The sequence below is a fragment of the Hylaeus volcanicus genome, chromosome 7 (assembly GCF_026283585.1).
Source record: "Hylaeus volcanicus isolate JK05 chromosome 7, UHH_iyHylVolc1.0_haploid, whole genome shotgun sequence".
NCBI classification, from domain to species: Eukaryota; Metazoa; Arthropoda; class Insecta; order Hymenoptera; family Colletidae; genus Hylaeus; species Hylaeus volcanicus.
Window position 1 is genome coordinate 5,533,144 of NC_071982.1, and position 21,646 is coordinate 5,554,789.

The 21,646-nt window shown below is 44.8% G+C and overlaps 4 protein-coding genes and 1 long non-coding RNA gene across 7 annotated transcripts in view; 2 read left to right on the plus strand and 3 right to left on the minus strand.

Moving 5' to 3' along the window:
* Positions 1–5,416: 5,416 nt before the first annotated feature.
* Positions 5,417–10,447, plus strand: LOC128879273 (ras-related and estrogen-regulated growth inhibitor-like). Its single transcript, XM_054128260.1, has 4 exons — positions 5,417–5,945; positions 7,230–7,452; positions 8,014–8,200; positions 9,446–10,447. Exons 1-4 carry the CDS (start codon positions 5,567–5,569, stop codon positions 9,626–9,628), a joined length of 972 nt encoding a protein of 323 aa, XP_053984235.1. The 5' UTR covers positions 5,417–5,566; the 3' UTR covers positions 9,629–10,447.
* LOC128879272 (Bardet-Biedl syndrome 2 protein homolog) lies at positions 10,317–13,436 on the minus strand. The gene is made up of 11 exons (XM_054128259.1): positions 13,071–13,436; positions 12,869–12,988; positions 12,569–12,757; positions 12,327–12,509; positions 12,048–12,270; positions 11,776–11,987; positions 11,532–11,702; positions 11,365–11,469; positions 10,954–11,266; positions 10,624–10,878; positions 10,317–10,565 (listed from the first exon to the last, which is right to left on the minus strand). Exons 1-11 carry the CDS (start codon positions 13,293–13,295, stop codon positions 10,471–10,473), a joined length of 2,091 nt encoding a protein of 696 aa, XP_053984234.1. The 5' UTR covers positions 13,296–13,436; the 3' UTR covers positions 10,317–10,470.
* A 131-nt stretch (positions 13,437–13,567) lies between these two features.
* On the minus strand, positions 13,568–15,024 carry LOC128879274 (ER membrane protein complex subunit 10). The gene is made up of 4 exons (XM_054128261.1): positions 14,662–15,024; positions 14,217–14,480; positions 13,883–14,149; positions 13,568–13,803 (listed from the first exon to the last, which is right to left on the minus strand). The coding sequence occupies exons 1-4, from the start codon at positions 14,719–14,721 to the stop codon at positions 13,705–13,707; spliced, it is 690 nt and encodes a 229-aa protein (XP_053984236.1). The 5' UTR covers positions 14,722–15,024; the 3' UTR covers positions 13,568–13,704.
* A 130-nt stretch (positions 15,025–15,154) lies between these two features.
* LOC128879271 (mitotic spindle assembly checkpoint protein MAD1) lies at positions 15,155–18,484 on the plus strand. Of its 2 annotated transcripts, XM_054128257.1 has the most exons (8): positions 15,155–15,404; positions 15,469–15,495; positions 15,657–15,911; positions 16,008–16,238; positions 16,314–16,750; positions 16,814–17,266; positions 17,414–17,712; positions 17,792–18,484. In XM_054128257.1, exons 1-8 carry the CDS (start codon positions 15,279–15,281, stop codon positions 18,142–18,144), a joined length of 2,181 nt encoding a protein of 726 aa, XP_053984232.1. In that variant the 5' UTR covers positions 15,155–15,278; the 3' UTR covers positions 18,145–18,484. The 2 variants fall into 2 exon arrangements, with proteins under 2 accessions (XP_053984232.1, XP_053984233.1); XM_054128258.1 differs by lacking the exon at positions 15,469–15,495.
* Positions 18,485–19,321: 837 nt separating this feature from the next.
* The window catches only part of LOC128879185 (uncharacterized), a 190,937-nt gene continuing 188,612 nt past the window's right edge, over positions 19,322–21,646 (minus strand). For both annotated transcript variants that reach the window (XR_008457579.1, XR_008457578.1), the window contains one exon: positions 19,322–19,570. This is a non-coding gene — a long non-coding RNA (uncharacterized LOC128879185). The remainder of the gene's footprint in view (positions 19,571–21,646) is intronic.

Genomic DNA, 21,646 nt, shown 5'->3' on the forward strand with positions numbered 1-21,646 from the left:
GGGAAACGGGACTTCGGGCGAAACTAAGGAAAGGAGAGGTTTAAAATGGAGGATCGCGGTGTAGTTCCCCTGACTCTAGAGTTGTCCGAACGTTTACTTAACAATTTCAGGGTGTGTACCCTTAACGGAGGATCGCAGGACTCTGCATGTTGCATTGGCTGCGATTCCATCTCGCCGCGTCCCACGTTATCGCGCTCGCGATGCTTTTTCCGCCGCTGGCGACTAAATATTCGGAATATTACGGCTGTCGGTCGCTCGCTCATTGTTATTGTTCTATATTTAACTGAAACTTTACCCCGTACCCTGTACAATATTATTATATATACCGTGGCCGTCTCGGACAAACACGAGAGATATTCAGTAAGGTGCATGACACATCGCGGCGAGTTGCCCAGGGGTTAGAGAGAGAGAGTGAACCGGCCGCGCTATCTTGGACGTTCACATCGGTTCAGAGGTCAGTCAATTGAAAAGAGAGGAAAAAAGGACAGTTTCAACGGCGCCCTAATGGTCCCGCGTTATAATTGAAACGACAATCTTTATTATGGCAATTATTCCCGGCCGGGTAATAGATTTTTTACGAGGTGAACGTTTATTAATAGACACCCGACCGGTTTCCTTCGCGTCTCGCGGATTGCACCAGCCTGGTCAACAATCCTTTGCTATCGTGTCGAATCGTGTCAGGTCACGGAGAATATTCCGGCGTATGCAGTATATAGGCGACTATGGAACATGGCCGGCGGTTTCCGCGAACAGCATTGGTCGTTTCTAGTCTGACGTGCGCTCTGGTCGTCCTAAGTTGATAGAGCGCTCGAGGGCAGATCTCGATTGTTGCGCGAGGGCCTCCTTCGTTGCGTGGCGTTGACGAGTGGAGATGATGCTCGCTAAGGAACGAATAAGGTTGAAGTTTGCATCGGGTTGGACCGAGCTCGCGGGACAGGGCTGTCTTAACGTAGAGACGTATTGGGCACTCGTGTGGGAGCCTCATGCTAATTTGTGCAATGTTGGACACTACGCGTTTGGGGAGCCGACCCAGGGCTTAGTGCACTGGTTTGCCTGATTTGCCTTTCTAGGATACCATTACATAGTCGAAAAATGTTATCAGGACAGGAAGGGGGAGGGGGTCACCAGATAGTAATAAATTATTTTTTTCAAAGCAACAGTCCACGTTTGTCGAGTATCAGGGTATTGTTCTCGATTGTTGCAAGATGAATTCAGCAAGTGAGTAGCGTTACAGATAAGGAGCGATCGAGCGAGTAATTATTTAGCCTTGTGTGCCGCGCACAATCGGCTTTTTTCCGGAAAAGTCTCGTCGAAACAAACGATTAGTTGTTTACTAATTTCGATCGCGGATTATCGACACCCCGATGAGTCACGCGAACGTATCACTAGCCATAATAGAATCTTGTTGACTACCCCTGGATGAAATAGTACTTGGATCCCGATCTGCGCATGCGCTCCGATCGACCACCACCCACATATACGCGAGAGCTGTTTCTAAACAATTGCAATTGATACGAAGAAGTTCGATTTCATGTGGGAACGATAAAGAAAGGGGACGAAAAAATTCTAGGAGATTGTAAACACATTGTTGAGCAGAATTGGCGGGAATCTTCTCCGCGTGCGCGGCAGATCTAACCTCTACGGGCCACGAAAACCGTCACGGTCGTTGCACGGTTGCGGAACACCGAATCGATTGAATTTTATTTACTGGCGATAAACGAAGGGATAGTTAAATCGTGTAGTATTGTGAAAACATTGTTGAACGTTAAGATAACGTTTTATCTTAGCTCAATTACTGTTTTCGTCTTCCCCCACTGGAGACTCGTCCCGAGGAACTCCCGTTATGTCGTTTATGTAATCCATCGTAAATATCTGAGGTAGAGCCGTTTTCATCTCGATGGCGAATCACTGTATCCGATTAAAATATTTTTCCAGATTATTTCGGTACTAGCGTTCTGTTGGTACAAAGCAGGGCCATCTTCATATTTTTAAGGTTATAATAACGAAACAAGAAACGAGAAAATGAAATGCCATCGATACTTCGTGGAAATCAGTATACCACGTGTCATGGAATGAAATGTAAAGTCAGTGAACCTTCAAGAACCTTCCGGGCCCCTAAAATCGGCCAGGTCATAATTCTGATCCATACCGACGACAACATTTCAAAACCGACACAGCTAACTTATCGATCCACCGCAATTATACAATCGAGCCAGCGCCGTATCAAATCCTCGGTATCGCGGAGAGAATCGTCGGATGGCGCCCAATTATCTCGTGAATCCTTTCCTCGGTGTACCCCTTGGCCACGCGTAGAGACGGATTCATGGTTCCGTGGCCGCTATCAGCAGCCAGCCTCGTGCACAGACTCCCATCGAAAACAAATCTTCGTCAACCCTTTCCACCCGTGTTACTCTTCTGTTTACGATCTCGCGACGGTATCATCTTTTTATTCCACTTTCTTGTTGCTCCTCCGATGTATCTATTAGAGAATTCCTGGTTATCTTATCCCCGGCGGGGAAGGAGCACCTCGCGGAGGGGTGATCATCGATTTATCCATTAATCGGCCGGCGAAACTGGCGGACACATTTTTTTCGGCTGTCGCGGGCTTGGCGGGGGCAACGATAACCGATAAGGGCCGCGTGTTACACGACGATAACCTCGTGGAACTCGCATGAGGTCAACGGGGAGCGGCACGCTTTCCTCCTACACGGCCGACTTCGTGGCGTCTATATTTAGATTATCAATGGCCAGCTGGATATACCAGGAAACACGGGCGCGCTTAGGCGAAACCGCGCAGGGATTCCTGGAAACCGGGCCTTTGGGTGACGAGTCCCGAGTAGCGGCCGAGACACCCGAAAAACGGAGCTCTCGGTGTTATCTTTCTCGGTGACCGCTCGCGGACCTTGATGGCCGTCGGTTCGGTAAAGGATGAGGTAGGGGGGAAAGGTGAGGAGGTGACGCTGAAGATCGCATGGAGGATGGGAATTATAGAGCGTGGAGACGCTGGTAAGTTGGGACCTAGTGAGGACAGATAGTCGATCAGCCAGGGTGGTTAGTTCTGTGTAGAAATTCTAGGTACACGTTTGACGAGGTTGAGTAGCTGATCCCAGGGACTCGTGAAAGTATATGTTCAACGATGGTCCAGTTGATGAGATAAAGACATGGAGGGACAGAGCTGGAGGTCGCTAGAAGGATGAGGGTTGTAGGTGTAGGAGACTCTGGCACGTTGCTTGGGACATGTAGAACCTAGGAACAACTAGATAACATGTCCTATATCTATATATTAGTATGTGAAATATTGTAAAATCCTAGAATCCTAGATTCATGGTGATCCCTGAGCTTCGGTCCTTCATAACAGTAACGAACTATGTAATTACTCGGACGAAGACCTTCCGAGTGCATCTTTCGGAATGTTTTTGAGGATAAATACTACGACATGCGATACGATGGAGATAAGAGTGACTTAAAATAAAAATACTCCACGCGGAGGCTAGTCCGCGAGAGGCCGCGGAAGTTGGAGTCTAATGCGGGCCACATGATCACACATCGACAGTCGGGATCACGTGTTAGTAGCTAGTCAGGTGGTTGGTAGACGTTCTGCATCAGTACTTGATTGGCAGAGTAACGGACCAGTTAGATGAGGATGCTGCGTATCAGTGTTTCATTGGAAAAATACTCGATCTGATAAACGGAGGAATCCTGTATCTGTGGTTGATTGGAAAATAACCGACCCAGCTAGGTAGACGTTAAAGTCCACGTCTGATAAGGTAGCTGGCCAGCTAAGTGATGGAGGATCTACATCATATTTAATTAGTAGAATGATTAGTTACGTGAGGGTATTCTCCACCTGGCCGAAAGGTAAACTAACTGGACGGATACTTGATTGAACTATACTTAGGTAGATCAGGACCGTAATACAAGGCCCAGAAATTCTGACATCTAATAAAACGTATCATTTTCTAGGTGTACTTGTTCAACTGTTTTTGAGGACGAAAGTCACGGACGGAGCGCGATAAGAGAGAGAGATGAGATTGAAAGTAAAAATAATCCACACAGACACCAACCCACTAAAGGCCGCGGAAGTGCTGTCCAATATAGATCACGTGACTACTTGTTTGCGCTGTTAGAAGCTCTGAAACAAACAACTGAAGGTTCTAGCAGCGCCGAAATCAAAAACCCGCCGACCAAACTTCAAAGCGGTGCCGCACGTGGATCGATGCGACAGCTACCAGCGTAAACCAGAACCTTTTCTACGTTCCATTGCACTGCAATAATCATTGCAGCGAGAGTTATCAGCGAGTTCTGATACAAAATTCACTCTCTATGCCTCGCATATTGATAATCAGCAGCTCCAGGTCTCCTATATCGTGCGGGGCGCTACCGTATTTGCCATATACATATAATCCAGATCTAGCGTTCCAAGGCAACTCTTAATACAAAATTCTCTATCCATGCCTCGCATATTGATAATCAGCAGCCCCAAGTCTCCATATCATGCGAGACGCTGCGGTGTTCATCAAATATAGTATAGATCTGGCGTTCCAGGGCAACTTTATTGTAATCGACGCCCGATGCTAATAACTTTCCCCTCGTAGACACTCTCGGCCCGCTATCGCGCTCTGGGAGACGTTGCGCTCGCGCGAACGTCCCTGTAGACAATTGAATTTCCATCCGTGGAAAGTGCGTCGAACCACGGGGGGAAATCGACAAGCGCCAGCGTGAGTCACACGGGCAGTATCTGTCGAACGGGCGCACTTAAGAGTGCGACGCGTAACGTGTCGATAAAAGAACCGCTCACGGCTCTTACATAAAAGTTCATATATAACAAGCGTGCGTCGCGTGCCGAGTCCCGTCGGGCCTAAGTGCACGCCGTCGCGACGCCCGGTTTTATTCCATCCAGGAGTATGGCCCGCGAAATTGCGAAACGGCTATTAAAAGTTTGACCTAACGACATTGATACGAACCGTCACGATTAGGACGCGTCACGACCTTTGCGATTCGCATTCCGGGCGCCCATAGCGCTGGAACAGGAACTCGTGCGCGGATGGCGATGTTCAGGGCGTCGTGTGATCAAGGTATCATCGCGGGGTCGAAGCTCGAGTCCGTGGAGCTCGAAGATTCAGACTTAACAACGGAAGAGACCTAACGCAGACCTAAAAAGTGGCATGCGAAGGTGGCTCAAGGCTCGAAAGGTTTAGAGATTAAGTCCACGAAGACCCCCTTTAAATTTGGAGGTCTAGAAACTTAGAACTTCGTGTATTTTTAAATATTAAATTTTAGGTACTTGCCAATTTTGCAAATATTTTTCTATTGTCAAGTATATTTCGAAGAGGGTACACAGGGTGTCCCGTAACTAATGGTACAACGGAGCAGAGTATGATTAATACGATAAGAGTATGAATAAGAATGAATATGAATTTTTAAAAGTAAAATCATCCCCTATTCGCTTATAACAGCAGTTACAGGACACCCTGTATACATCCCCCATACGTATTCTCATACAGTATGACACGAGTGAAGTAAAAATAGATCCTTCGAAAGAATTGATCTATATTACTGTTATCCAATGACGGCTCCCATACCACGGAGTAATAAATCATGTGCGTCTCTGGAAGTGTCGCGTTCGAGGTATCACCCCTGCGAAGGACAAAACGCCATCGATCGGTTTGTTTACCGGGCACGAGTCGCGGAGGTGAAGGGGACGCTCGAAGGATGCGTAATAATGCGTCTATTAAATATCATCGGGCACAAGAGAGGGTTCATAATCGATGAGCCGCCCCGGAGGGAAAACAGTGGCAGCCAAGTCATGGAGAGGTTCAGTCCGCCGGCGGCGTCGTTGAAGAAAAGAATCAGCCCACCCATCGCGTGGAACCTCGGTCTCACCAGCAAGGAGCCAAGGATCATCAGGGTGATTCTGTTAGGCCACCAGGGCGTCGGAAAAACTGGTGAGATAAAACGTATTTGTACCAGAAGTGTTTGAAATACGAGCGCACGAATTAAGGGTCTATGATACCCTTGAGATAAGAGCGGACAGAAAAAAGGTGTTAACGTCCCATCGATTAATGTGAGAACCGAGATACCACCAGTGCGTACTTGGACTCGAGTGTATTCCTTCACCTCTTCTTTACGTTGATTGCACGTGGGTAGGTGTAAGTCAGGTGTAGGACAGGTGAGAAAAGAATTCTCATGAAGGGTCAGGGTTAGGTACAGGTTGGAATTCTTATGAGGAGGGATAGTCAGCCAGGTGGTCGAGAGGTGTTCTAGCAAAATAACCTATTAGATAGATGATTCACGATACCTTTAACCTTTCTAAAATAAAGTAAGTTAATACTCAGTTTTTATCCCACGTGATTTACCTTCCTAAAGGTAATTAACTTACCTCTAACTTACCTCGAAATGTCGTGGCTCGGTGTGGGCGGAATAGTGATCAGAGAAGGCGAGGGTGAGACACAAGGGTGGCGAAAGAGAACAGTGACGCGGGAACTGGTCTAAATATAGTCAAGGATGGTACGTTTTATGTCTGATGCTGCGCTGTCTATTACACGGGCTAAAAAGGTGACGCCGTGTTTTTAATCAATAGTATCAATAGCGCTTGGACCACAGTACTCGATAAAGCTCCTCCATGCGTTAAAAACCCCATTCTTCGAACTATCAGTATAGAAAAGGGTAAGTGTTCTTTTTTTTTTTTTAAAGTTTGTTTTAGGGTCTTTTTCCAGAATGAATTCCCCGCGTAAATATGAACCGAAACGTCCTTTTCCGTTTCGGAATCGGAGGCCTGGTTACCGAGATACGGGCAGGTGAAGTTTGTACACGCGTGGAAGCCATGGTCACGTGCTTCGCGTGTGCGAGCGCGTGCATATGCGCCACGCAATCAGCTGACTGGGATATAATTAGCTCGCATCGAGAGTCACGTCAGTAAACTTTAACTGCTTATATCTCGATAACGAAGCTTCGTATTGCGAAACGGTAAAGGACACTTTTATTCATCCTCGCGCGGACATTCGAACCTGAATAAGAGTGCCACGTTTTCGTCGACACTCTGTGTACACGGGCAGATGACCCCTCGAGTTGCCCCTGGAGAGATTTCCATGTAGCTTCGTAAAAATGTTCATCGCTGCCATTTTAAAGGAAACCTTTATACACCCTTTACATTCGCATGCGTCCATCAAATATTTAAATCATCGATTAATGATAGTAATAAATATTATATAGTTATAAATAATTCCCAGCCCTGGCCGTACGATTCGCGACGAAGCGATTCATCGGGGAGTACGACGGCTCCACGGAGAGAATTTACAAGGTGGACAGCTTCCTGGACGCCACGTGGGAGCTAACCGATCCGCCGGGGTTCCTGCCACCGCCAACGGAATTCAAATTACGCTGGGCGGACGCCATAATCCTCGTCTACTCCGTGTCGGATCGGGTCAGCTTCGACGAAACGTCTCGCCTCCGGTGAGACAACGAATTAACAAATCTGAGCAACGCTTCAGTCATTCTTTACTTAAGTCGCCTGTTCGCGAAAGGACATCCTCGAATTAGGGGCAGGGGGCGGGGTGTTGAAGCGTTGCGGGGTAACGAGGTGATTGTGAAATTTCCAGCTTGGCAAGTGATTCGGTACCAAAAAGGTCATACACCCTATGAGCTTATGTCCATTCATTATCGAGATAAGTCTTATTTAGTATCTCGAGCCGGTGGATGTCAAGTGTGACGGTACGGACTACTTGTTGATAAAGACAGAGACTATCTACGGTGCTTAGTATACTTCTGTGTTTTGACTGTAGTCGGGACGCAATCGGGTGACCGCTCAAGGTCAATGCCCCGATACCTGCAATCACTGCTCCCACTGTGTCAATTTCACTCTCTGATGCAGATCATCTGCAGTCATGCAGGCAAGATAGTTGAGGAGTCTTAGTTAGGTCCCCTATAAGATTTTTCATGAATCGACAAGTCGAGTTTGCTCTTATGGTGGTGATAATGAAAGGATCTAATCGTGTCTGTTGGTATCTGATGTAGGTTTCTAGTGTCCCGCGCGAAGAACACCAGGAAAGTGCCACCGGTGGTGATGCTAATAGCCAACAAGTCGGACCTGTCGTACACCCCGGGTGAGAGGGTGGTGTCCCCCTCCGAAGGGCGTCAAAGGGCAGAGGAGATCGAGGCCCACGCGTTCCACGAAATCTCCGTCAGGGAATCCGTGGAACAGGTAACTGTTTCAGCTTTCCATTCAACTCTACACGACTTGGCTCAGCCGTTGAGTTTGGTACGTGCGTAACTGTCAATTCTGTTATCGCACTGAATGCAATTGTTCCCATTCTTCTCAAAATTACTTTGCCTTGCATAACTCCTGAATTTTAGGCTTATATGCCGACGCAAAGTCTTGTCTTTGGTACGCATCCGTTTGGGGCCCGCTGGCTCCCTCTATAGCTCGGGTACCTCGGGATCGCTAAACCCGTACCGTAGCTGCATATTCGCATGCTACAGCCCCTGAGGGTCATACTTAGCCTCGGAACTTGTGTTAACCCAAATGTCGAAGGATGACGTAGTGCTACGTCATCGACCTCAAGCACTGGCAGATAACGTAGCGCCACGTCATCAGTCCTGAACGTCCACGAAACTCGAGCCAACATCTCCACCGCTGGTAGTATGCAAGATCCGTGGCGCGTTGGGATTCCCATAAAACTTCAATCGAGAAGTCCCAAGCCTGTTTTCCCACCGGACCGCGGAAGCGGACGAATCGGTTTCGCGAATCGTTCGGGACCATCCGCCTTTAATCGTCGTTATTTTTCTAAACGAGTGTTTACTCCACCGGGTACGACAGTCATGGCGTTTACGCGTGATCGCGAAGTCGTAAACAAAATCTGTATCGCGACGAGGGAACGCGCGATATACCAGCATCGGTGTCTCCGACGTTATCGGTATCGTAATGTGTCCGTAATTAAAAATTTGTTTCACAATTAATTAACCGTCGTCCGGTGGACGAACTTCGCCGTCGGCCGCCCTTATCAGCGGCCTTCTGCAGCCGAGCGCACACACCCCCCTTCGCCTCGTCGTTTTCTATCCGCCAACGTCGTCCAATCCCTTCGCGATCCTCGCGATTCGAGCCTCCGTGAATAGTGCTCGAGAGAAGATTTGCCGTCGATGACGCGTCTGCAGGCGTTGCATCGCGTTAACGAACTTGCGCGACCGATACCGATCGTTGGGGAGACGGTTACGAAGGGAGAGACCACGGAGGATGGAAGGTACCTACGGGAATAGCCTGCGCGTGACGGTCCTCCACGTAACGCGAATACTCGTCAGGGGTACGGACGAAAAAACGGCACGAGCGATAATGCCCGTGCGGTTTTTAACGTGGTCTGTGAGAAAAATACTTTGATCATAGTGGCTGGATAGATAATACGGCGAGGTTATATAACGATAGCAGATATACCCGATTATTTTTAATTGACAGGTCATGGCCGTTTTCACCGACATCTTTAAACTGTTGACGGAATTGCCCGGCAATTCTGGCCAGCAGGCGAGCTCCTTCAGGGTGAGAGCATCCACGGACAGCACGCTCAACGCTCTTCGTCGCCCCTCGCCTGTGCCCTTGAAGAGACGATTCAGTATATCCGTGCGGGGAACGATGCACTGATGAACGGAACGGCCTTCCGTTTCGAGAACAGCGCAGGAAGACGAAAACATGATTTTTCGAACACGTCGTCTGTTAATTACGATGATCCATAATTGATTCAATTATTAAAAATTGATAGTTGAAGTTCAGATATCAAAATGTCGAGGTTAGATTACTAAACCGTACGGAATGGTAATTCTTGAAGGAACAAAACAGTGTTATACAATGTTTTCCTGTTGGGAATATTTATAGCTGAACAGCTGAGGCTGGTAACGGACGCTGGAACGGTTGCCTGTTTCAGGCGTCGATCATCATAGATAAGGATAACGCATGGTCGATTGAAAACTTTCTTGAGTCTATAGACTCTGTTTGACTCGTTGAAAAATTGTGGTTTTAGCTTTGGGCCTCTCCTCGTTAATACTTACTTTTAAAAACCTCTGAATTTTCAATTGTTTTTGAACTTCAGGCAATTTTGATTAAGTTGAAAAAATACGAAAATAAATGCCTTTAGTTGCAAAGTACTGTTTGAAGTTTTTTAATATTCATCCTAGTTGCCAAATTTTTATATTTTTAATATCAGCTATTGGAGCGAGTTTGTAGATGGCGCCACAAGATAGCTATTTGAGACCGAATACTTTTTACCAGACGTTGTATACAAAAAAAAACACATTTGATCCTTCAGATGGTAAGTTCAGAGCATCGTTAGTGATCCTTTTTTGTTTAATATTTATTAATCCTTCGTGTCTTGTAGTTAATGTGCAATCTGGCTGATTGAGGCAGTACAAAGTATTTATTAAAACGAAATTTTTATCAAAGTGTATTAGCAACGCTTATTTTATGTAACATGTGTAACAATAAAAAAGTCATCCGTGTCTTATTGCAAGAATAAGCGCTTTTGGATTTTGGTCCTGGATCGCAGCTCTGCAGTGGGCCACCGTGTTCGATGCACTGTTGCCGACTGAAAAAAGAATGCAATCAATGTATCATTTTATTAAACAAGATAAAGGAAAGCTTACCCCTTAATCTAGCTGCCCTCTGCACTCCAAGATTCAATTCCTTGAGATTTGCAGTGAGGTCCCTATAACTTTTCATCTTGATCTCATGTTCCTTTATCAAGTCAACGTTGACGTTTTTTAGTTGCACCAACCTCTTCCTCATTTCATCTACATTCTCAAGAATCCTGGCATCCTCCAAACGAATTATGATGCTCTTCAACAGAGTGGTTTCACTAGCTGCTTCTGCCTGCAGTCTTATATCGATTTCCTTCAGGTCTGCGATAAATCAGCCAACCATTATTTAGCAACATCTGCTAAAAAATATGTAGCATTCTGAACGGGATAGGGTACCTTTCACGCGTTCCAGGGCATCCAGCATCTTCTTCTCTTCCTCCGGAAACGTGACCTCAGAGGACAGTTCTCTGATGCCTAAATACATGGACAACGATTGGATAACGTCGCCTGCGAACGTGGAATCCTCAGTTTGAACGATCACTTTCCCAGCCGCGTTTGCTGCGAAGCAGTGAATTTTATCGTCCCTCATCCCACGAAGCCAGAGTTCGATGCCTCCATTGTAGGTGCCGTCCTCCTTGACTTCGAACTCCTCAGGGAGTATGAGACTCTGGTTCAGCCAGAGGGCGATCCTTTGAGGTCTCTCTGCAAACTGAATAAACTATGCTGAATACTTCCCTTAGTATTGGGATGCTGCTATAGTCGAAATGTCCCTGAGAGTCCTTACAACTGTGACTATCAAGCTAATACCTCAGCTTTAACCCCATTCTTAGGAAGGTCATCAGCAATGTGCCCTGGCCGTTCGATGACCTCGTACATGCAAAACCTAGGCAACTGGCGTGTCATCTCGAACACCTGTGGATTCCAGTAGACAATAAGAGTACATCCATTCTCGTCTATGTTACTTTGTCCCCTACCTGCATCAAGTCTGCACCAGCTGGACCAACGGACACTTTCACGTGCATGTCCACGGGAGCGTTCTTCGCAGGGCGGAGCTCTATCTCCAGCTCTCCTTTCGGTTTGGCGGGATGAATGACCAGGGTTTCGCCTTCGAACACACCTTCGGTGAAGACTATGGCGCAGTGAATCTAAAGGTCAATTGTAACGTCAGGTAGATTATTCTCAGGGTCTATCGGAGAAGATGAGTAAGCTGTAGCTAACCAGAAGTCCTGGTCCCGATGCTAGGGCTACCCGCGCAGCACCGTTAGCTGTCATTAAACTGACTGCTAATTTCATTCGATGGTACATGTTAGGAACGGACGCAGCCCTTTGCCTCAGCTCCATCTGCAATGCCTGTTTCTTGGCTAGCAAGTCACGCATAGCCTCGCCTGGTTCTGGGGTATCCATCGTGGAACCAGCACCATAGCCACGCACTATAATCAATTATACTTCGGTGAGTAATCGAGTAGCAAACAACGCTAGCTCAACGCTACCTTCGCCACTGGTAGACACCACGACCAAGTCAGGTTTGCCGATCCTCCTGTAATCTGCTTCAACGATCCCTGCCACTCCAGAGGATAATTGAATCTTAAAGATTACTTCTCCGTTATTGGGCGACCTTGCATCCACCTTTCCATTATTCCAGCCAGTTATAACCTCCAGAGTACCGTCTCCATTCACGTCGAAACACCGCGTGACTACCACTCTGTGCTTCGACTAGAAAATTGCCAAATTTCAACGCAATTCCGGATACATTTAAGCTTACTACCCACTTTAACGCGCCAAAGTCTCTGCGCCATTTCGTAAACACCTAGAGTCCCGTTCCCAACCGAGTAAACGAACCTCCTGTCAGGGAGTCCCGTCAAGGTAGTCACTGGAGCTGTCTCTTTGACATCCCAGAGCACATTGTCTTCCTTGTACACCTTTATTTCTGAATCGTCCGTACCAGTGACCAGCTGGAAATTTAAACGACCGTCGAGAAACATTGTATCCCCGAGGATATCGAGACATCTACCTCGTTCTCGTTGTCTCCATCGAAATCAAAGACAGCTAAAGAGCTGACGGTACCTTCCACCACCGTCCAGAATATTTCTGTGCCCTGTGAGTCTAAGATTGTCACTGAACAATTGCCACCAACGATAGCCACTTGGTTGGGAAACCACCCCAATTTTCCAATAGTGATGCATCTGGCACCATCTGACATCTAATGTGGATTAACTTTGTTATAAAAAAATGTATACTGCTTTACTGAAGAATAACACTTGTTGAATGGATGCAACAATGTTTACTTCTGCCTTTGGCATGACTAGAATACCTCTTTATAGAAAATGTCAGAGTTATCTTCTATGTGATAAGCCAGAACGTGTGTTGGAGTTCCAATTAGGAGGACATCCCTTTCATCTTCGTTAAGGCGACCAGTGCACAAGGCTGTAATCTAATGATACATGCAAATATTGATTGACACGTACTCCTAGATTTGCTAAGCGTATGTACAGCACGTCTAAACGTAATTGTACCTCTGTTCCTATTTGAAGTTCTGCCAGTTCTCCGCTCCAGGACAGTTTTCTATCGGACTGTTCGTGATCGTGACCCTTTATCTGCGGTTGCCTGTGAGGGCTGTGCACCAATATGTTACCGCCAAATGTTGCCGCCGCTAAACAGGCATGGGAGCCATCGAATTTGCCACAGGTGACCAGGCCTGATTCCACGTGTTTCTGAATATTCAGGGAAAACGCTGCCATTTTAAAATCACCTTGTTAGATCACACATGCTCTAATGTGTAGAGCTGACAACACTCTGTGGCTTATTCATTGGGTAGTTAGTTATTGATTTTCCCCATTTACCTTCTGTCTCGAACTATAGACGTTAATACTATACAGTTATTGTAGTTCAATACAAAGAAAAAGTAAACGTACATCTGCATGTAACATAATGATGGATTAATGTCCATTTTCCTAACCTTTCATCCTTTTAACCTTTACCCTATACTACAAACTAAGAAATGAAAGCAGACTACATTAAATCATAGAGTTTATTCAGGAGAAGGTACAGTTATGATCATGACAACTGTAATTACGAATGTACATCATAAAATTGATAAATAAACTGTTCCCGCACGAACACATTCGAAGACACACTGCACTCTCTGCATTACTGTCTTTGGGCACTACCACCTCCCGCTCCACCAGCTTCTGGATTTGGCGCAGACGACAGGACGACAAAGATGAAAGCAAGGAAAATGTACATCCACTGAAACAGAGATGTAGAGTGATGCATAATGTGTATGAAAATAAAAATTACAGATTTTGTCTTGGAAGAGAGGGCTTACATATCTGGAAAGATAAGGTCTGTTATCTTTGGCCTCTCCTCTTTCTCTTGCTTCTCTTTCTCGTTCCAATTTTTGAATATATGTAGCTGTGTCTGGAACTGGTCCACCATCAGGGTATTTAACAATAACATTGGTGGTCCACATATTTGTAAGTGGACTCTCTAGACTGCAGGGACCAGGAGATGTTTGACTCACAGCTATTGGTTCAGCTGCGCTGTCCAGCCATACTGTTATTATATCTTCAAGATCGGAACCAAGAAGATAACACTGTGCAGAAGGAAGACTATAAGTAGCACGCAAATGTGATTGCTACAAACAGTAATAGTGTAATTACCACAGGTACAGAAGTCAGGAATGTTATTTCATTTCCTGAAGAAGTTCTTGCCACAGCCTTAAGCCTGTATTTGCCATCCTGTTTGGCAAGGTTCTTTAATTCATTTATTTGAGGTTGTAGTAGTCCATTTTGTCCAACAACAAATGCACCACTACGTACACTGGACACTGTTATATTCCCTCGTTCTATATAAATTGGTTCAGGCTCATCATTGAACGCATGCCATAATCTTAACTGTAACCATCCATCGTAGTCCAATTCGCTCTGAAATTTTACAAATTGTTCCCTTAAAACATGGAGCACCGTTTGAACCTTCCGCAGATGGAGATTTTGGAGTATGTATGTTGCAGAAATATAGAAAGAAAATGTATTAGGATGGTGAAGGACTGTCCAGTGTATTTAAGTACCGTTTTTATAGAGTTAAATATTTGTAAACTGTACTAACCCCATGAACTATCGACGACACGCTGATTAATAAACTTATACAGAAGTATATCAAGTACATTTTTACAATTGTTTATCTTCTACGTGGAAAATATAAAATCAAACCTATCTCATTTTACAGTGTGGATGTGTTTTACGATTTATTTATCAATGAATGCCGATGGAACACGTAAGTTTCCGCACTGCAGTGTAAGTGACATTAACAGTCAAACTGCTAACGCTTAGGAAACATGTAACTATTTATATTTTTATATAGTTAGTTAAATTTGGAGGATCATTCGTATTCCCGTTCTGAAAATATTTAAAAACTAATTAATCGTGAAAGTTTTACGGAGCATAACAATATATTAGGTTTTCTACAATTTCGCGCTGTTATTGGTCAATATTTGGTGACAATTCGTTACGGATGTATACTGCATGCTGTTCTAACCAATCAGTTTAATGTATGGTATATATATTACTGCTTGACCACGCCCATAAAGGTTTTCCTAGTGATTTTGCGTTACAAGCGTTCGTTTTAAGAACAAACTATTTTCTTATGAAATTTCAAACGTTATTATACAATGTATAAGTCATGCTGTTACAAAATATGGATTTGAAGTAGTGTTGCTAGCAGTAATGATAATTAAAAACTTTAAAACGAAAGATTACATGAAAAGTGTGAGAAGAAAAAGGGTTATACCTAGTGCGCATCGGACATACGCAAGAAACTGTAGTGTATATACGTTGAACGCTTATTTCAATGTAGGTTTATTTATTTAAACTGAAATTGAGTAATTAGTCTGATATTTGCACTGTTTTTTAATAGCTCTTTTGTAGAGCATCATTTATCAAAGTAAGTTTGATACCTTCAAATATAAGTATGGGATCTCCCTGCTAACCGGTATAGGTTAGGTTTCTTTGTGTTGTGATTCAAAAAGTTATTTACTTTAAATACATGTACGAAACTTCATATTTACAGATTGTATTTAAAATGTATTTTATATTTTGTTCTAGATGGATGATAAAGATCCAACAAGTGTTATCAAAATGATAAAGGATCTACGGTCAGGATCTGAAGCATTCCGTAAAAGTAGCACTAGCTTCTCCTTGCGATTATCAGGAACCACATTCCCATCTTTAGGAGATCATGATGTATCACCTGTTACACCTAAGAAGAGAAAACTTGATGATTCCAACACCTCCATTTTAAATAAAAGCGATACTGATGTTCCATGTAGTCCATGGGAATGGAGGAGATTAAAGGGAGAGGTGATACTCACCTCATTCGTTCATTGCTCACTATGAAATGAGTTTGATTGATTTGCTTGCTGGCTGGTTCTTAATCATTCACATTTTTTGGGTTAGGTTGTATCATTAAGAACAAGGCTGTCTCATCAGGAGGCAGCTGTACAAAAGCTACACAAAATACGCAGAGAAATAGAGGACGTTTTCGAGAAGGAGAAAGGTATTTTAGAGATGCAGGCAGAGGAGGATAAGAGAACTATCAAACAATTGGAAGTACGACTCGATATCGCGCGCAGAACGATTCAGGATGCACGCGATGCGCAAGCTGCTGCGGAAAAAGAACTGTTTCAGGTGAGCCATATTTAACAGCGTTTCTTTTAACCTCGTTATTGTACATAAATCATTCGCCTGGATTATAATTTACAGGTGAAGACAAGCTTGGAGCAGAAGACTATGACGTTAATGAACGAAAATTCGAAACTGTTAGGCGATATCAACCATCCTCCCGCAGAGGACAATCCACCAACGATGAAAGAAGTTCCTGATACATCGTACACGGACCAGAGATTCGAAGCAGCGCAGACACGAATAGCACAGCTAGAAGAAAAGTTGAAGGAGTGTCGGACCAAGCAGCAAGAATTAGAATTGCAAAACGTAGAGCTTCAAAATACGAAAATAAAAGTTGAGCGACTGGAATCAGAACGTGCTCTGTGGGAGGAAGGGAAGATGTTAACCGCGAGAGCAGCGAGAGCAAACGAGCTTGAGAAAGAGCTCCACGCGGCGAAGGAGACCATTAACTCGTTGAGGGAATCCGTACGAGGAAAATTACTTTTAGAGGAACAAATGTCCAGTGTAACGAAAAGGTCTGTGTACAAACTCTGCTCCAAATTTTGATCAGTTTCAAAAATACGTTCGTAATCCCACAGGTTAGAGCATACCGAGCGAGTAGAACAGCAAGTCGCTACGCTGGAGGCGAAGAAAGCAGAACTAGCGTCGCGTTTAGCTGAATACGAGTCTATTGGAATCACTGGCGGACCACAGGGTCTGAAACGAGAACTAAATCGACTGCAACAAGCCGAATTGGTCTTGAAAGCGGAAGAAGGACAGCTCAGATCAAAATTAGACGCCACGACAAGGGAATCACAGCGTTTATCAAAGAATTACGAGGAGATAAAAAAATTGGCTACCGATGTAACAGTTTCTAAGGAGAAATTAAACAAACTAGTGAGTAGGTTACAAAAGAAAATGATGCTTGTAACGAGAGAAAGGGACAGCTATAGGCAGCAACTGGACTTATACGAGAAGGAGATAACGGTGGACAGCAACAACGCGGTAATCGAAAGAATTCCTGCATTGGAACGTACTATAGACGCCTACCGGTAAGCATAACGTCATATTTGAAATCCATAGTGTCCCGTTTTTCTGAGTAGATGGCGCTACTTTTAAGTGACCACTCCACGTTTTGCATATTCGAAGGCTTACGCGGAACAAGTAATGCTCTGTTCTTAGAGTGTCCATAATTCCAGGGAATTAGTCGCCAAATTAGAATCCGATCTCCAAGCAGCCGAGGGTACCTATCAAACGGACGAGTGTAATAAATTGAGGCAGGAAATCAATCAGTTGAAGGGCGAGCTAGAGCATCGAGCGTTAAAAGGCGATTTCAACTGCAACGCGAGGGTATTGCATTTCACGATGAATCCCGCTGCTATTGCTGAGCAACAAGCAGAAGAGAAACATAAGGCGCTGTTACGCGAAGTGGAAGAACTAAGAGCCAAGGTGGCGCAAGGTGGCGCCAGCACAACCTCGTCCGTCCTTCAAACGCAAGGTAACGCGAGTTTCTTTTTAGGAATACCAGTTACACCTTCTTAGTAATCGAGTGATGGGACATTTTTCTCGACGTTTAGAAATAGCGGAACTTAAACAGACGCACGAGATCAAGATCGCCCGTTTGAAGGAGGCGTTTAAAGCGTCGTCGCAGGAGTATCGCCAAGCTTGCTACCAGTTGTTTGGCTGGAGAGTCGACAGAACCAAAGAGGGCCGATACAAATTGTATAGCCAGTACGCGGAGTCATCGGAGGACTTCTTGTTCTTCCACATCGGAGAGGATGGCGTGGATCTTTTGGAAACCGCCTTTTCCGCGACGCTTGTGCCGTTGGTGGAACAATACTTGCAACGACAACACAGCGTTCCTATGTTCCTCAACGCTGTGCAAACGGATTTGTTCAATCAACAAACAATAGCGAACGTTATTTGCTGATCGTTGTAACTATTTATCGATGATGCATCACTTTATACACATGTAACGACAATATTCCTTTTAACCCCTCATCGTATCAATTTTGATATTATTTTTTGACGATCGATATACTTCCGAATGAATTAGTGTCACAGGTAAACAATGGCTGAATCTATAGAGCTCTTAGGTGTCCTCGTGAGAGAACGTGAATTTCGTAATATTTTTTTCCATTGAACCTTTACAACGATTTTGTTTATTGTGTTCTTGATGCGGAAAGGCGGAATCATTAGAGAATTGGTTTATTAGGTTAACGTGTTTTTTAGTGCTCCTCGTAATCAATAAACGGCCATACTGTTTTTTATCCGTGTTGTTCTTATTTTAGCTCTTTAATGCGCTATGCCCTTACTTTGAAGTTTCATTAGTAATTAACGTACCGAGTGTACCAGTCTTACCAGCCTGATTTCACGTCGCTGCGCAGGCATTACCGAGACATTACGTGCTTCGTTTAGCGCTAGTTACTCGTTCCTTGTCCTTGTTCAGACGAAACACTTTGCGAACCATGAAACTTCATGAGATTTTTAAAGGTGGAATAGTTGAATTCATATTTGGATAGGTCCAACCCAGTTGCTTGAGTTAATATACTCCCTAGAAGTATCTAAGAGTCCTTAATGTACTTACCGACGTAACAAATATTATTGACTCAGAATCGAATAAGACTGCAGCGCTTTCGGCGGAAAGAACTAGAACTATCAGGCTTGGAAGTGCATCTTTATTATTTAATCCACCGTTATTATACTTTACTTAAACTTTTGTTCATTAACGTATCTATCGTATTTATTTCTCGCGTTTTTTTAATAATTTATTTGCGCCGCATATTAACGATACCTTTACGTTAACTCTTACTTCGTTGAAAGTCGTAAACGTTTACTTCAATACTTACCTAGTTGAAGGAAAATAAATTGCTTAAATTGCGAAGAAGAATCATTGCTTATTAATTATCTTTGAAGCATTTTCACTTAATATACTGTAATAAGGTATACTCAAGGAACACTTGGAAGTTTAATATCCATTACTTTGTCTTCTAATTTAGGATCACATAAATGGAAAGAAGGTAGGAAGGTAATTCGTGTTGCTTAGAATAAATTTGTCGAAGTATACCAGAGTTCCAATCGTATTCTTTAATTTCATATCGGTCTACATCGTTCTGGTTTTCAAGTTCCAGATAAATTTTAATTACCTCTTATTTCCCTCTCCATGCTTTTTATCGAGCAGTACGAAATCTAATGATTGCGAAGCATGCTGTAGAGTCGGTGAATAACTGGGGAATACTTCAGGTTGGTGTGGCAGGACTCGAAGGTATCCCCAATGGCTCAAACCCCATTTACCCCGATCATTAGGCAGGGTTGGCTCGTCTCCAGTAGGGTTACACCCTTGATATCACCTGAGTCTAGAAAAATGAAGAAGCAAATGAGCCTTGCCAAAGAAGCCTGGACATCTGGACTAGCAGAGTCTTCCACTACATTAGCAAAGACTCTGGTTCCAACTCCTAACCTTGCTAAAGAAGACAAGTCCTTGCAAGACAAGTCCTTGCTTTAGGTTAAAGTAATCACCAGCCGAGCTTTGATCCATTTACTCAACGAATACAAATACAGAGGCGTCCTGGGATCTAGGTACATGAACATCACGCCTTGATACAGAGCCCTTGAAGTCAGTTAGCGAGCTTAATTACGTAACTAACTTAGGGTACACGGTAAATTGTTTCATAAAGATTCACGGTTGGTGTGGTATCGATGTCTCTGGGCAAAGCAACAGTGGTCACTGTCCGATTACAGCTAAGCGATTGATACTGTTGAAACTAACTTTCGGATGGGTTGGAAGGGAGGAGGGGGATAGGGAGGAGAGGTGGGACCGTTACGGGAATCCAGCACTTAACGAGAGAAACAGTATCGTTCCCTCTATAACTTTGGGATTTCCTGCCGGACTTTAGCTGCTCTCTGTGTGCCCCGAATGGGTCGGATCTCGAGGCGAATGGGGCGTTAATCTTGCGTCCAATTTCATCAGTACACGGAATTCCAAACTTCGGCGAAAGAATCGTTCCGCTAACGCGGCCAGACTTGACCATGCGTTTGCTTGCTTTTACCACCGACGAGGTACGGGGATACAGCCGGAAATTCAATGGGATTTCGTGGCTCGCCAACCGAGGTATCGATCTCGCGATAATTAACCGGTCTCGCAGCGCGTTCAATGGTTTACACGCTTATCGAGGACCTCCGTCCCGTGTCGCCGTTCAACATAATTGGAGGCTCCCGCGTTGGGAGAACGAATCCCGTGCATACGCGAAGGGAAAAACGAGAGTTCCTCTCGCGGAACGGAGGGAATCGTTCATCTCAATTATGTCGTAATTTCTCCAGCCAACCGTTGGCGGGTACACGAGGCCGAACTTTCGGAATTCTTATCGCGGGAGGAAAGCCACTTGGATGGAACATAGCGATGGAGGATCGCGCAGTCTTCGCTAGCTGTCCCTGGGGATCCGTTACAGCGTTTCCCGTAACCCTATGTGTCTGGGAAAGGAGCCGGGGATCCCCGAAGAGCGATTCCAATTGCATTGTCCACCGTGGAACGGAGGGTGGTAGTCTTCATTAGCGAGTGAGTCACCCTGCGGGAACTTATGAGACACGGAATTGAACGTTGGATACACATGTCCCTACATACGTGCCGGGGGTATTTATTATCGCACGTGCGGGGATAAATAACCAAACGGAGAGGATAGGTGCCGAGGATCGCGCGAAGGGGAATAGTGTTTCATAATTAAAGGGGCGCTCTCTACTTCTGTACACCAAGATATTTCTTTGGACGGAGACAGAACTCGTTGCACAAGTCTTTGAATTAAAGTTAGCCCAAGACTCTGCTCCCCAGCGAACGCAGTGTCTTCCCTGTTTCATTGTCAAGAGGGTAGAGACTGCATTAGTCTGCATCAGGAAAGCCTTCGTAGCTTGCATTTTGATGCTCGACTGTCCTGCGCAGCTTCTTCTCTGAGATGCACCGCTGTAGAAGAAGGCGCCTTTTTCTTATAACTTGCCTCAATTATTACGATACTAAGGTAAGGGACGCAGGGCGCCGGAAGTTGTGTGGTCAATACTTTAATGGCCGGTACCACACTCTCTGTGCGATGATTGAAGAACGTAAACGAGTGTGGATATTGCGATTGGCTTCGTACTTCGTCGCTACGTCTTTGATTTTGCGTTATTATTGTTTTATTGCCTGTTTTTGAATTTAGATTTTTTAAACTAACCATCCGGGTATACTACAGTGGTGTACCACGAAAATTATAGAGCTAATGCCGGCGGCTCTACGTTAGTACGCAAAGCTACCGTAAGAGCGCTAGTGTTGCCGGCGCTGCTGCTTGTGTTTCTCGCCATGGGGCGGCGCAGAGGTACACGCCATCTGATACACACGCAAGCGCGAGCCACTAGTGGTACACACCGGCGTGAACGTGTTAAATAATAGTAAGTTTTGTGTTTCT